General features: G+C 40.6%; 3 protein-coding genes across 7 annotated transcripts in view; 2 read left to right on the plus strand and 1 right to left on the minus strand.

The window, feature by feature from the left end:
- Positions 1-1,724, plus strand: part of afmid (arylformamidase) — a 5,974-nt gene extending 4,250 nt beyond the window's left edge. Inside the window, exons 10-12 of one of the 2 annotated variants that reach the window (XR_004335819.1) lie at positions 364-468; positions 824-1,090; positions 1,134-1,724. Coding sequence is in view for 1 of the 2 variants with exons in the window: in XM_032540820.1 (XP_032396711.1) it covers positions 364-468; positions 824-853 (135 nt within the window). In the remaining variant the exon portion in view is untranslated. Of the gene's footprint in view, positions 1-363; positions 469-823 lie in introns of both variants that reach the window. The other variant, XM_032540820.1, reaches the window with a different exon arrangement.
- Positions 1,725-2,786: 1,062 nt separating this feature from the next.
- Positions 2,787-10,879, plus strand: cant1b (calcium activated nucleotidase 1b). 3 transcript variants are annotated; one of them, XM_032540789.1, is made up of 5 exons: positions 2,787-3,040; positions 8,462-9,052; positions 9,225-9,365; positions 9,572-9,775; positions 10,094-10,879. In XM_032540789.1, the coding sequence occupies exons 1-5, from the start codon at positions 2,962-2,964 to the stop codon at positions 10,462-10,464; spliced, it is 1,386 nt and encodes a 461-aa protein (XP_032396680.1). In that variant the 5' UTR covers positions 2,787-2,961; the 3' UTR covers positions 10,465-10,879. The 3 variants fall into 3 exon arrangements, with proteins under 3 accessions (XP_032396680.1, XP_032396697.1, XP_032396688.1); XM_032540806.1 differs by lacking the exon at positions 2,787-3,040 and adding an exon at positions 3,182-3,439; XM_032540797.1 differs by lacking the exon at positions 2,787-3,040 and adding an exon at positions 5,525-5,720.
- The window catches only part of ogal (O-GlcNAcase like), a 10,073-nt gene continuing 6,015 nt past the window's right edge, over positions 10,877-14,934 (minus strand). Inside the window, exons 9-17 of one of the 2 annotated variants that reach the window (XM_032540769.1) lie at positions 14,825-14,923; positions 14,462-14,706; positions 14,192-14,366; positions 13,925-14,010; positions 13,309-13,401; positions 13,135-13,223; positions 12,928-13,048; positions 12,710-12,839; positions 10,877-11,789 (exon numbers count right to left, since the gene is read on the minus strand). In XM_032540769.1, coding sequence (XP_032396660.1) covers positions 11,653-11,789; positions 12,710-12,839; positions 12,928-13,048; positions 13,135-13,223; positions 13,309-13,401; positions 13,925-14,010; positions 14,192-14,366; positions 14,462-14,706; positions 14,825-14,923 — 1,175 coding nt within the window. In that variant the 3' untranslated portion in view covers positions 10,877-11,652. The remainder of the gene's footprint in view (positions 11,790-12,709; positions 12,840-12,927; positions 13,049-13,134; positions 13,224-13,308; positions 13,402-13,924; positions 14,011-14,191; positions 14,367-14,461; positions 14,707-14,824; positions 14,924-14,934) is intronic. The other variant, XM_032540778.1, reaches the window with a different exon arrangement.

The following is a 14,934-nucleotide window of genomic DNA, read 5'->3' on the forward strand; positions in this document are numbered from 1 at the left end:
CATGTTTTCTCACATCCCAGAATGCTGTGTGGACTAGCCAGACCCGGGTCTGGCAAAGAGAGACTTGGTTTAAGATAATTATTTTTTTGTTTCATCAATTAATTTAAGTGACATTTTTTAAAAATAATAGTTTAGTTTATAAAATCAGAAAAATGCCCATCACACGTTCTTTTAGCCCAAGGTGACGTCAATAAAATATATATCAAAAATCCAAGTTTACTATTAATTAATCTCGCTCTGACCTCTAGTCTGTTAGTGTTTTAAAAAAATACACAAAGGCATCATTTTTTAAATGGTTATGTATGTACTGTGTGTGTGTATGTATATATAATATTTTCTTACATCTTTCTCCTGGCTTTAAAGACTTTGAAGGCGTCAGGACTTGATGTGACCTTGGAGGACGTGGCAAACACAGACCACTTCAGTATCATTGAGCAACTGGTAGATCAGGAGTATCACCTAACAAAGGTACACAAAACCAAACGACAAAAAGTTATGTTGAATGTTGATGCTCTTTTTCCAGAATGTACTCTTAAATCTAATTTTTTTTTCTGCAACAGCTGTATGATATTAATGTACAATATGAGCTTAAAGTCCGTAACTGTGAGTGATGACAGCAATAGTAGTCCTAAACCTGCTAAAACTGTTGATTTCCAGAATATTATCCTGGAAATCTCCTATAAGTTCAACCCTGATTTCTACAAAATCAGCGTACATTTATTGACTCTAGTGCATTTTTCTTTGTGTCTTTAGGTTGGTTTTATGGTCATGGTAGGCACTAAGAAAAAAAACATTGTGTTTTTCATAATTTCTTCCTCTGTAGCTTCTCTTAAAGGCGATGGGGAAGAGCTGAGGCGTCGGCCTTTGATCCATCATCTAATGTCAACATACCTCTGTATCAACATACACTTCTGAACAGAGTCCCCACATTATGCATTATTTCAGGTTTGTACAATAGTAAATGTACAATTTCCATCATGTTGATTGTTCAACAATCAGGTGGCATGGATTGTGTTGTCCACTGTCTGACTGTTTACTGTGTCATTAATTATAGCTGTTTGTTCACTGTAGATACTACTGTCAGAAAAACGTGTTATGAAAACATTGTGTAACTAAAACTGAATCACGTCAAGGAAGCTGATTGCACTGCTGTTAAACCTGCTCATATTCAGGTTAAATAGATTATCTAACGAGCATGGTGTACAATGTTATCATCAGGAAACACAGTTCCACCGATACACTAAGAGTTGTAGAGCTGATGGTTAGTTTTGGCGTTTCTCCAGTGTTTTGTAAAAGGGCGGGTCTGTCTGTGTGGTGTTTTTTGTTCTCGTTACAATCTGGTCCACTACTTAAAGTCCTTGGGTAGGACAAGAATAGGAGCTCGTTTCCACAGTACTGATATATCGTACAAAGTGAATGTAGCTTTTGATTGTAACCTTTGCAATGCTGATATCTAATCTAAGCAATTGGGTAAAAGAAATGTAAAGAACACATTTGCACTGTTGCACTGATCCTAATATAGTAGAATACTGATATTTGAATACACATATTTTTAAAAAACAAATGGGACTAAATTGAACAGATTTACATTGTTACTGAGTTCATTTTGGCATCTTAAATAATTGTTTGCATTACGGTTAACACAAGTGTTCTGTATTAATCATTACTGTAGATTATAAGAGAGATTCATCAAAATAAATGTTCATATTTACAAATTCTTGTAATGACAGTTGTTTGTGTATGTGTGCAACTAACTAGATATGATTTGCTGTACTTTGATTGTCCTAGCTTTGTTTTAACTAGTGGCATGTTATAGTGCTCTCAAATATTGTATTCTGTCTTATTTCGGCATCAGCTCCACACCTGGCATTTTTATGATAATTCTATTAATTGACAGTTTATTTTTTCTACTAAAGTACATTATTCAGTCAAAGCAGGTCCTGTATTATTTGTCTTGGGGCCCTGTCTCAAAATCTAGTTTTAATACCTTTTTTTTTTTTTTTTAGTTGATGTGCTCACATGCACATTCCCAAATAAAGCTGTCACCCGGTCATCTTCATCCGCCTATCCAGGGTCAGGTGGCGGGGAAGCAGCTCCAGCAGGGGAGCCCAAACTTCCCTTGCTCGAGCCCCATTAACCAGGTCTGAGTAGGGGGTTGAGGGGTGTTCCCAGGCCAGTGTGGAGATATAATCTTTATTTAATCCAACTATCACAAACTGACAAGAAAACCAAGGCAAGCACAGTGTTTTATTACAAGAGTTGGTTGGTTTCTGGGTGTCTGTGCAAATCAGAATTAGAATACTTTATTGATCCCCTCAGGGAAATTATATAGTTGCAGTTACTCAGTCATATTCAGGGTGAAATAAGAGTAGGAAAAGAGCAAGTCAATAAGTGGATACAGTTAATAAGTAACATCTACAATGAGACATTAATAAAAAATGTTGGGTATTTACAGACATAAATAGAAATGTTAAATAGAGGAAATTGAGATTAAGTTACAAATCAGATTGGGTTAAAAAGATTGTTTCAATGGATTGTACAACTATTTTAATGCAATGTACAGTCATGCACCAGCAGTGAGTGAATAAATAAATAAATAACACTTTTGTTCATGTAGCAGATAACTATTGCAGGAATTATTGTACATAATTGTCCAAGAATATTGTGATGTGATGTAGGGATGCGTGATCCAGTCCAGTCTATGTATCCTCCAGAGTATTTGTGGTCTTCCACTATGTCCACACCGACACCTAGGATGGAGACGGGTCAGCGGTGCCTTCCTCCTTCTCAAACTCATTTTTGAAAGTTGTTGTTTGTGTGTGGTGGTGTGGTTGTTTCTAAATGATGAATGTGTTCTTAATTTTTTGTCCGCGCCATTATTGAGTGTAATAAAGATCCATATTTGAATTTTGTACATAATTAGATAATCCCATTCACACTCCATACCATTAGGCGGCGGTAATGTACCAAATCGTTGTTTGCCAGCCGCCGATAGACCTCGAAGAAGAAGATGAAGCTGATGAAGAGGACTCCGCACCAGGTAAGCCTAAGGTTTTGAAAGTCACGAAATGACTTGATAAATTTGAACTCTGTTTAGCTTCTTAATTCCGGTGACAAAGCTTGTTGGTATTACTAACGTTAACGTGTCACGTTTGCATGTCAGAGGTTAACGCTAGCTAGCCCAAGTTGCTAGCTGACGTTAGCTTTATGGCTAGCTAACATTTGTGGCTATACTCGCCGACTTGTCTTTTTTTTTAAGTACGTCGAGGTCAAATAATTGTACTTTCATGTGATTGAACTAGTGCAAAGTTTTTAGCGTTAACGTTTTTTTTTCCACTTTTCTGGAAGCCGGTTAAAGTTGACAAGCTTTGCTTGCTTTAACTAATACTGACTCGTCTGACTCGTGTCTCCAACTTCGTGGCTGTCTGAACACATGCAGGTAACGGGGCGTTTCATCAATTATCATGTTCAATGTTTCTGCAGCCATAACTAGTGATGGTGATGATGAACTAAACCTTCGTTCGCGTTGAAGCTTTTGAGCAAATTGGTTCATAAAAGGGTTAATTTCTCGAGGCTTTATGTGCACACAACCACCTGTTGGTCAAAGATTGCAGATAACCGATGATTTCAACTATTTGTGATACGAAGTTAATGTATTACGCACCAGAAAAGGCATTGGCATGTCTGTCAACAACGGATTCATTTAGTTACTTTTGATGTAATCCATTTATAGCCTATTAATATGTTATATGTTATATTAATGTCTATTTTCTGATAAGTAACGTTAGGCACAGAGCTGGGAAATATATCGACCTTATATCGATATTGTGATATGAGATTAGAAATCGTCTTAGATTTGGGAAATCATCATATCGTAATATGTCAGAAGTGGTGTCTTTGCCTGTTTTTAAAGGCTGCATTACAGTAAAGTTGTCATTTTCTGAACTTATCAGACTGTTCTAGCTGTTCTATTATTTGCCTTTACCCACATAGTCATTATATCCACATTACTAATGATTATCTATCAAACATCCCATCATGTAAAGTTATCCTTCCCGTCCAGATCTAGCTAATGCTATCACGTCTTGAAATTACTATTAGTATTAGTCCTTTTAGTGCTAACTGTAAAGATGGCTAAAATCTAAACGGGGGGCACCGGTAACGCTAACAGAGGTGTAACGTTACGAATGGCTGCTGTTCTCACTCAGGTGCCTGGGTCTGTTTCCCGACAGTTCAGCAAAAGCCGTTAGCGTCCTTAGCACCGGAGTTAGCGTTAAGTGCTAACCGGGGTGGCTGCTAGCTGGCTGGGGTTGACTGTGGATGTGTCCCCGGGGCTGTTGTCAGCTCTCAACCCGACGGAAGCCTCGCAGCCCCGGGAGACTGAGGCAGACAGACAGGGGTGTGCTAGCTAGCTAGCTAAATGACTATTAGATTATTTGTCTATCGACACAGTTAACATTAATTGTGGTCAAAACAATCATACTAAAAATAACTGAGCGTGTTGAACGGTGTCAATCTTATGTTACTCACCAAGAATTTACATTAGCATAAGCTACTTGTCAACCAGCACCTTAACTGTAGAGATTTGGAGCAGCATTGTTACCATTATTCTTATGTCTCATTCCAACGAGTTACTGAACCACTGAAAACGATTTTGGAAATATTATTTTAACATACATTTTAAACTATGTTCGATGAATGAGGACCAGGGTTCACTGCACCTCAGATCTCTGCAGGGTAAATCCAGACTAGACATTTGTCCAACCTGTGTTGTCTGTTGACAGTTTTCTAAAACAACTTTTGAATGTACACACGTTCCACCAAAACAAGTTCCTTCCCGAGGTTATTTTTTCCTTTTGGCGCCCAAGGTGATTGTGACTGGTTTAAAGAAATGCAAATAAACCGGAGCATGTTTTCTCACATCCCAGAATGCTGTGTGGACTAGCATACGTTGTGTGTTGTTCGGCATGTTTACTAAAAGAAAAATTATGCAATTTGTTATGTTTTATGGTATTGTGATGTTTTCACTTGCTTCACGGTAAACATCTTGGATTACTTAATGTTTCTGCACACCACATAACAAACACCAAAATATGGACTAGTGCTTGTTTCAACAGTACATTCAAAATAGGTTATGTGGTGAATATGTCTTCAAACCGTTGTAACGTTATTGGCCAGTGTTGTAACCTAAGTGTTTACTCAACTACCGGTTTGTCTGCATGTGTTGCATCTTCTTTTACTGTCAAAAGGTTTAGGTTAATAAACTAAACTGGATTAATACATAATAGAAACTTTTACAATTTCTGTTGACTTTCTTTCAGAACTATAGTGCTAGGGTTAAGAAGGTACAAAAGCCAGAGTACAGTCACAGATCAAGACACACACACACACTCTCTTGCTGACCAGGCCTTATTCTTTCTTAATCCCATTTTTATTCAAACCTAGATGTGCTTTACAGGTTTGGTTTTCATCCTGATTGATAAGATTATTACATTTTTAGTCAAGCCTGGGGCATTCTTTCTTGAGTGTTGAGTGTAGAAGGAGGGGCAGAAACTTGAGATGGTGTAATGGAGAGAAAAGGAGGAGACTTGGTGCGATAGAGATCATGTTGTTCATGTAGGACAGAGCGCTGGAGGAACGTGGAGTTCATTATAGCATGCGTGCGAAGGAGAACAGCATGACGGTTACAGCGTGTTCAGGGGAGAAGAGGCAAAGGAAGGGTGAATAATTGAATTCTTCATACAGCCTACAGCAAGGCAGTGTTTGGGGTTGTGCTGTAGAGGGATGGGGAATATGGGCCATGCATACAATAGGGACAATAAGGGCATTATTTGGTGGCCAAAAGTTTGCCAATGTGACATGTGTGTTTGTGTTTAAAGAGATGTTAGTTGAGAAGTATGAACTTGTTTAGAGAGTCACTGAAGAGCAACAAGGGGAAAAAGTAATTATTACCAGCTGGACATGATGTTAAATGTTGTGGTCCACTTCAATAATACAATACAGCCTCTTGGTAAATATTTCTACAAACTGGTTTGTCTTTTGTTACCATCTGGTAACAAAACACTGTCTGGAAGCGTCTATTTCTTGATGCTTTGCTCCTTCAGTCCTAAGTAGATGCAGGCACTTCATGTGCAAGAAAAAGATTTAGTAAACTTAAGCATTGTTGTTTCTTTGTTTTAGTACTATGAAAGGGAGTTTCAGGATGTTTTAAAGACAAGAAAGGGGCCTGTCAGATGGACAGTTATTACCATACAATGGTTTAAGCAGGAATAAACCACATTTTAAGACAGAAGGGTGGATAAACTGATCAGGCGGGCCGGCTCTGTGGTTGGTATAAAGCTGGACTCATTGGTGGCAGAGGACAACACTGGACAAACTGCTGGACATTATTGACAATGCCGGCCACCCCCTGCACACTGTCATCAGCAACCAGAGGAGCTGGTTCAGTGGAAGGCTGTGCCTTCCCAAGTGTAGTACCAGCAGACTCGAGAACTCCTTTGTCCCTCATGCCATCATACTCTACAACTCCTTACTCGGGGGGAGGAGGAAATAGGGTAATGAGGACAGAACAGGAAGGAAGGGAAGGAGTGGTTTATTTATGCTAAAAATATTTTTATAGCTGAAAGCTTGTTATTATTTTTTCATACTGTTTTTTTTCTATACTATGTTTTTTTTTTTCCCCCCCTCTTTTTTCTCTATACAAATGTTTTGTAAGCTGCTGGAAATTCAATTTCCTTGCAGGAGTCATCCCAAAAGGATCAATAAAGAGAAGTCTAAGAAGGGTTAAGGGGGCTAAGGCTATGACTGCTGAAGCTTATTGGGAACTGTACCTGTTGGTTGTCCATGACAACGGAAAGGTCAAGGGTCACCTCTGCACACTTGTTCTCACGGAACAGGCACAACTCTCGTATATCAGTGGGCAGGGTGTCTGTCACTATTCGATGTGAGTCGAGTGCACGTTCACTTTGCAACAAGTAACCTGCAAGATGCTAACGAGAGACTTCTGTAATGTTAGCACAATAAAAATGGACCTATTTAACGGAGTTTGTTCACTGCTGGCTACAAGTGAGCAATCAAACACAACAAAGGCTGTCAGTTGAATGGCGTTTTGAGCTAACATTAGCAATCAAACAGCCGTAGATAGCTAAAACGTTCTTCTGTTGTTTGTAATGAGAAAAGTTTATTATTTTATGGATTTCACAAATTTCAGTATGAACCGTTATGCCGTAAACCGTTTTAAATCTGAGCATGCGCATGCCCCATTTGTCTTGCTAATACTTGTTATTGGGTTACTTTGGTCAACAGCCCTACACTGCGCCTGAAGCGTATTGTTTAATTGAAGTTAAAGAATATTTTTTGGTCTTTGACAGAATAGCTTGAAAAAAGGAGGGGGGGGGGATTCGAACCTGGGTCGCTGCTAAGGACTCAGCCTACCCTTAAAGGAGAATTTCGGCCAATTTTTACGTTAATCTTGATCGCTATAAATGTGTCTAAAGAACTCCAATCTGAATCGGTGCAGGCACCACGGAGTATCTGTAGCTACGTATACGAGCTTCAGCTGAGCATATTCATAGCAATCAAAGTTATAAGTTACATATTTTGTGTATTCATCTCAATTATATTGTTTTTTTATTCATGCAAGATGGCCCACTTCTGCAATAAAACTGCAGGAAACCCTACAACCTTCTGCTGAAGTAAAAACCACAAAAAAAAAATGACCAAAAGAAACCATAGTTGCCTGTTTGTTTTCTTCACACTGCACTAGGGATGTGCAGTTTCATCATACAAACATGGACAGAATAATTTTGACATTAGCATCAGAACAGAGGACGGTTAGATATGCTTGTTGTCCTGAGGAATTGGGACATGCCAGCTACCTACTCTGTATGCATATTAGAGGTTCTGCCTGACAATAAAAGCTCTGTTGTGAACAAAGAACAATAGGAACAATTTTACTTTTTTTTTTTTCTTTCATAAAGCAGTTGCAAATGCCAGTTCATTCTTTACAGTACCATGCCACGAAGAATATCTAGAAGATCTGACATCTGATTTGAATACCTAAAGAAATGTAATGTGTGGATATTTTAAGCAAACTTGGAAATGTGTTTTCCCCCATTTTTAGTTTTTCCAGTTGCGAGGTCGAGGACCAAGTGCAGGCACTAACCTGCTTGATAAATATGGAAAAGGAACAGAAAGTGTGGAATTTGTAAGAGCACATAACATTGGGTAAAAAAAAAGAGCATGTAAAGATGACAAGTGAAAATCCGTGCAGTGAAAAACACGATGAGGGTTTTAAGGAATCAGATGATGAGATATTTATTGTTGAAGCTTGTAGAAGAAAATAATGTACCAGTTACTCATTTTATTCTAATATCCTTATTTTCACTGATTAAATTGAAGATTACGTTTTTGCTTAATCTTAATTAAGCTTCTGATGTTACTTCTCTATTCTCAATCCCAGGCTATAGTGGTCATCACCCCCAGTCCAAGCCTAAAAGTGAAGATGGAGACGATACTTCCATGACTTCCTTTGGTGTTGCCGTCCGGGGCCTCCCCCTGGCCTTGGCATCCATGACACAAGCTACCACCTCAGACTCACGCTTCCACCCTAAATGGCGGGCGATCACTGTGGCGACTCTACTGGCTATCGTGCTCATGTTATACCTGACGGTAGGGGACAGAGACATTGCCACCAGAGATTACTACCGCAACAGGGTTCACGGTTTGCAAATACACAGTGATGACAAGGATGACATGTTCTGGGACACTAACAGGCAAACTGCACGAAGCCTCTCCCACCACCAGAGAAGGAAGAAACCTTACAATGACACATACCCGTTAAGTCCGCCAGAGAAGACAAAGCACGGCATCCGCTACCGTATTGGTGCGATTGCAGATCTGGACATGGCGTCGCGTAGCTCTAAGGATCAGACATGGTTCAGCTACATGAAAAGAGGATACCTAACTGTTTCAGACAGCGCTGACAGACTGGAGTTGGAGTGGGATGTTGAAACAGTCACACTGGAGAGTCATCTGGCTGAGAAAGGACGAGGTAGAGAGACACACACACACACACACACAGATCTCTGCTCACTCACTATAAGGTCTGGGACGATATGCTTTTGTCCTGATTAGACTTGTTCACCATACATGGGTGCAGATTATTTGTATTCAGTCATTGTGATTCTGGAAGTATGTTTACCTCGGTGTCTGATGGACTGCAGGTATGGAGCTGTCTGAGCTGGTGGCGTTCAACGGTCACTTGTACAGCGTGGACGACCGTACAGGGGTGGTGTACAGAATCGAAGGCAACCAGGCTGTCCCCTGGGTTATATTACCTGATGGTGACGGCTCAGTCTCCAAAGGTCAGTCTCTAAAAGACATCTTAGATATTGAATACATGGAGGTTGTCTGAGCAAAATGTCTCTGACTTGTATTAAATGTTTTGATTTACTTCAACAGCATAGCTTTTTTTGCACTCCACAAGGCTAGAACTGGCTTAGATTGTTTTGATGTGTGTTTGGAAATGTTGGCAGTTAGGATTATATGCCTTTTTTGATTTTGTGTGCAGGATTCAAGGCCGAGTGGCTGGCAGTGAAGGATGAGCACCTGTATGTTGGCGGCCTGGGCAAAGCGTGGACCACAACCTCAGGCGAATACGTCAACAACCACCCAGAGTGGGTCAAAGTTGTTGGCTACCATGGTGATGTGCAGCATGAGAACTGGGTGCCGTTCTACAATGCCCTGCGGAGCGCAACAGGGATCCAGCCACCAGGTTCTGACCATTATTTGGGGGTTACTTCTTAACAGTCCTGTCAACATACAAAAGTTACTGAATTTGAATCGCATCTTATCATTTGCACCTAGGGTGTAGTTTGGGTTTCAGATGTCAATGCTTCCTCAATCCAATAATAAATAAAACCCTGGAGTAAATTGATGTAATGATTTCACTAACCACATGTAAAATCATTTAGTTTCATTGCAAGATAATGTATTTGAAAAGTGTAAATTACACCTATATGCATAGTCTTCATAATTCCTTACACGCTTTATTTAGTTAACTCTCCCTTCTACAACTCTCCTTGTTCTACAGGCTACCTTATCCATGAATCAGCAGCGTGGAGCGAGCGTCTCCAGCGCTGGTTCTTCCTCCCTCGCCGTGCCAGCCACGAGCACTACGAAGAGACTGCAGACGAGCGGCGTGCCACCAACCTCCTCCTGTCCTGCGCCGCAGATTTCAGCCACGTAACAGTGCGGCATGTTGGACCACTCAACCCAACCCACGGCTTCTCCTCATTTAAATTTGTCCCAGACACAGACGATCAGATAATTCTGGCCCTGAAGTCAGAAGAGGATGCAGGCAGGATTGCCACCTACATCATTGCATTTACGCTAGACGGTCAGGTGCTGATGCCTGAGACAAAGATAGGGAATGTGAAGTTTGAAGGGTTGGAGTTTATTTGAGGACAGAGCTGAAGCTGAACATGTTCTTGAAGGCTAAATCTGCAGGGGTCCTCCATGGTTTAGAAGAGTAAGAAACAGGGCAGTGTCAACACTGTTGTTTCAAGTTCTTAATATAACATTCACCTCTCAGTTCTATTGTGCAATAATGTATGACCCAAAATTATATATTTCATAATTATATTGTAAGATAATTAAGGAGCAAGAGAAGGTTGAAGGACAGGAGGATGCCACACCAATACCGGGGGAGACAATTAACCAATCCAGTTTAGTGTGACCAGTTTAGGCGGCCCATCTGTGACTAGCAACACACACCAGTCACACAGAAAATGTCACTAGCCGGACACCACCCAATAAGATTTTTATGCTTTTATTTTAATTAGACACTACTGATATTCCAGAGGAGTCAGGGTAAAAATACGTATAAATGAGTAGCCGTCAGTCTATCAAACATCAGGTAATGTGGCTCTCCTCTCCTGCAGCCAAACTCTGCTGGTCAGACACTCAGGGGAACAACAAACAGGATCAAAGATTTTATGGAATAGCAACAAATGTTCTTAAATTACTTGAAATATTGTTTTATCTTACCTGTTCAGGCACACTGAAGCCTCTGTTATTAGATTCATATTTATGTTATGTGTAGTTACTTTATTCATTTCAACTTCTGATTGTTAAACTACAAGTGATACGTTTCTAACATGTTATTAAACTGAATATCATTAGTTTCTAAATCCAGAGAACAATTGACACACCAGCTATTTTATATATTTATCATATATTCATTTTGCATACTCTAAAAATACAAATGATGAAAATGGTCTTGTTTGAATGTCTTGTTTACATTTAGTTTTTAGTGTGTCTGCCAGATGTAACTAATCAGAAACCTAAGGTGGTATAAACATGTCAACATTGTTGCTGGGTTACAACACATTCATCTAAATACTCACCATACATGTAAAATGTTCATGTCTACAAAATCAGTAGCATTACATTTTCCATCATTATACAGTACTTAGTTGCACACATTTCATCAAGAATTTCCTTAACTTATTTTACATCTTTGCAGGAGGACATTATGGTTACTAAAATGCCAACTGATTTCAGTTTTACATGCTGCAAAGTTAGCAATTATTCAGTTTGATCTCCAAACATTTCAAACCTGAGCAAAATCCTTGTGATTGCTCATCTCGTTCACAGGCGTGTTCCCATGGCAAGTATGTCTTGAGGTAGACCGGCCATTTGGATGGGTACGAAGGAGCCCAGTTTAGTGTAAAAGTCAACCATCCTCCGATTGCTCTGCCTCAACTCACAGAACACTCCTCTGGAACCTTCAAAGTTATGGAAAAGAATGAGGATTTGTTTTTAAAATGTGATTGATCGATACTGAAACAGTCATGCAGCGTCATTGAGGCAAAGATCCCCAAATCAGACCCAGCCAGTATTATCATTGTACAGCTGCAGTGTCTGCATATTTAGACTTATCCTTTTTATAAAAAGCTAAATAACTGCTGCGTTTGAGGTCTTTCATGTTAACGTGATTTTCGAGGATTTAGATAAACTGAAGCAGGTTTTCTGCTGAATACAATTAACAGTAGAGAAGTCACACTATATTGTATTTCCGTTGGCCTCCAGGAGAGGGAAACAGGGTTTTCCCACAGAGCATGGCAGTAGGCCTGCACAATTTGGGGAAAAATAGAAATCCTGATTCTCTGCCACAATTTTTTTTTCACGTAGCGTAAGGTTTATTACACACATGAACCATGACAAAAAAAATTGCCAGTACCAAACAGATTTTCTTTGGTACCTACAGCACATCACCACAAGCCGATAAACGGAGGCTTCAATTAAGAGAAGGGAGAGCTTGGGAGTGCTTTAAAACCTCATACAGTCTGTTTAAAACTCACAGAAGAAAGTAGCGTTTGCCATGAGTTGGCGCGTAAAATTTAATGTGAATCAAAGTAATCTAAAAATTTTTTTTAAAAACACTAATAAAAAAAATCAAAGTTACTTAAATGATATTGTGAACAGGGTGAATTGAGATCGATTTTTTTTTTTTTTTTTTTTTTTTAATTTTACGATGAATTTTTTAAATTTTTCGATTGTGCAGGCCTACTTGCTATGACTAAATAACCTTGTAGAGAATATTTAGCCTGTTCAGATTCAACCTGAGTTTGTGAATTGGTTGCAGGCCAACTCCATGTGGCACGTCTAAGAATTATCAAAGGCACTGTCCAAGGCCTTGACCTACCACTGCTCCTGATGGAGGACAACAGCCGACCAATCATGCGCTTGGCTGGAGAGGGATCAGTGACCCGGGGCAGCACTTGTACGGTAACCAGGGAGGGGAAGTCCTTAAACACGGAGTCACTTACTGCCCTCTAGAGGCATGAAAATAAAATACAAGTAATGCATTTTGTTGTCATCTCGTATTCTGAACAAAAACGGCTAGATGTTGCATTTGATCACCTGAATTTTGTCTGCGGCTGGTTTGGCGTCGGTGAGTGCCAGGGCGTAACCACACACCCCGATCTCATCCTCCAGGATAAGAGCACACTGAGGGGAAGGGGGACTCTCGCCAGCTGACAGACTGCAGTGGGCCAGAGGGAATGTTCAGATTAAGGCATAAAAAAAAAGCATGAACAGTCCAGAGAGAGAGAGAAATCTGACTCTTACCCGTCACAGATAAGTGGAGGCTGCATCATCGGAGGAACTTCGCCCTCTCCTGCGCTCTGCATCTGTCTGAAAATCTTTTGCACCTCCGTCTAGTACAGAAAACCAAACTTTGTAACATTGTTACTGAATTTTTACTAAAATGTATCACAATATGTGAAGAGCTGGCATCCTAACCTTGTCCTCAGGGCAGTACGGCCGTATGCAGTAAACCGCCGACATGGGAGGATCTCTGAACAGGTCCCTGTTGCCGTGGCAAGGCAGCATTCTCTGCCAGTGCAAATAGACAGTATATTCATATTAGTGTAGACCTAAACTGAATGAGATAACGATACTTAAAAGAATATTTGCTGGATGCCGTTTCGTATTAAGTACACCTAGTGATTAGTCGAAAAAAAAAATGATGGTTTAAATATGACCTGTAAGAAAAATGATCAAATATGTCTGTAGTGGCAATCTGTCCACAAAAAATGCCACAGGGTGAAATCTGAAGCCCTTTCCAACTCTTGCTGGTGCAAATAAGGAGGTCCACCTTCGTCGTACGTTTAATCCTTTATTGTACAAAAAGTTTGAATAAAAGCACATACAAAAAGAATGACTTGAGTGATTAAAAGCCGAGATGGACAAGATCTAAAAACATTACTCTCACACAGCTGAGGTTGAAAATCTGTGTGGCTTCCCGGATCCAGATTCCCCATCCACCTCACCTGGGATTCCCTTTGTAATCTCTAATATATAGCCAAATTGGCCATTACAATGTCAGTGAGTTTAGGCATAGCACTGATTTACATACCTGGAACTCTCCAGAGAGGCCTCCTCTGAAGCCCCAGGGTTCAGGATCAGTGTTCATCAGCTGGGCTGAGGGTCGGCCCTGCCCTCCTTTGGAAAGCAAACACATTACAAGATGTGATGCTTAAGTAGGTTAACTTTCATGGATTCAAATTAGGTATAAATGAGGTTTAAGATAAGCCTAAAGCAAATCCCCTTCCCCCCCAACATTCTGTATCCTTTACACACCAGCCTGTGTGCTTAGATCATCGAAGAGTCTAAATTTTCTCACCTAGTGTTTTAACGTAGGCTCGAGCCAGACCGACCCCACTCTTGATGTCACAGATGTAGTTGTAGAGGTCGTACAGAATGCAGCGGTTCGGGGCGTTTGACAGTCGATTAAACATCTGCACCACTGCTTCGCACATGCCATCAAACTGCTGCGCTCTTGAGCACCATTCCGCAGTCTAAAAACAATGTTTTAAGCATTCATTTAAAAGGAAGAAGAATACTCACAACATTATCTGAAAAAAAAGAAGAAGTCTAAAACACGCAACACTACCTTGTCGGTCTCTGCAGCGGCGGCCCAACTGTGTTTCCTAAGCCAATCCAGCTCCTGCAGCATGGCCCTGGCTGTCGGCCCGTACTCGTATGGCAGGTAGAAGAGGTCCGACAGCAGCTTCAAGTCATCCAGGGTCAGGGGCTCGGCTGTGTACAGCGGGTTCTCCCCAGGTCCAGGAACGTGGGGGGTCTCTCCCCCATCTGTCTGCATGGGCTCCTCACCCGATGACTCCTTCTTGAGACGAGCTGGAGGACAAGGAAGGTGATGAGACACTCAATGCGATACCCACTCCATTTTTTTTTTTAACCTTTATTATCAATCTGTTTGCGGTTTAATGAGAAGTGTTTTTACATGACTCTCTACCTCCAGGTTGATCGGTGTCCAAAAACTCCTGCAGCCAGTCAGTGAGGGCCAGGGTCAGGGCTTTCTTGGGGCTGTAGCAGGGGTCCTGCTCCTCATCGCCTGGTGATGGG

The sequence above is a fragment of the Etheostoma spectabile genome, chromosome 2, assembly GCF_008692095.1.
Source record: "Etheostoma spectabile isolate EspeVRDwgs_2016 chromosome 2, UIUC_Espe_1.0, whole genome shotgun sequence".
Classification (NCBI taxonomy): domain Eukaryota; kingdom Metazoa; phylum Chordata; class Actinopteri; order Perciformes; family Percidae; genus Etheostoma; species Etheostoma spectabile.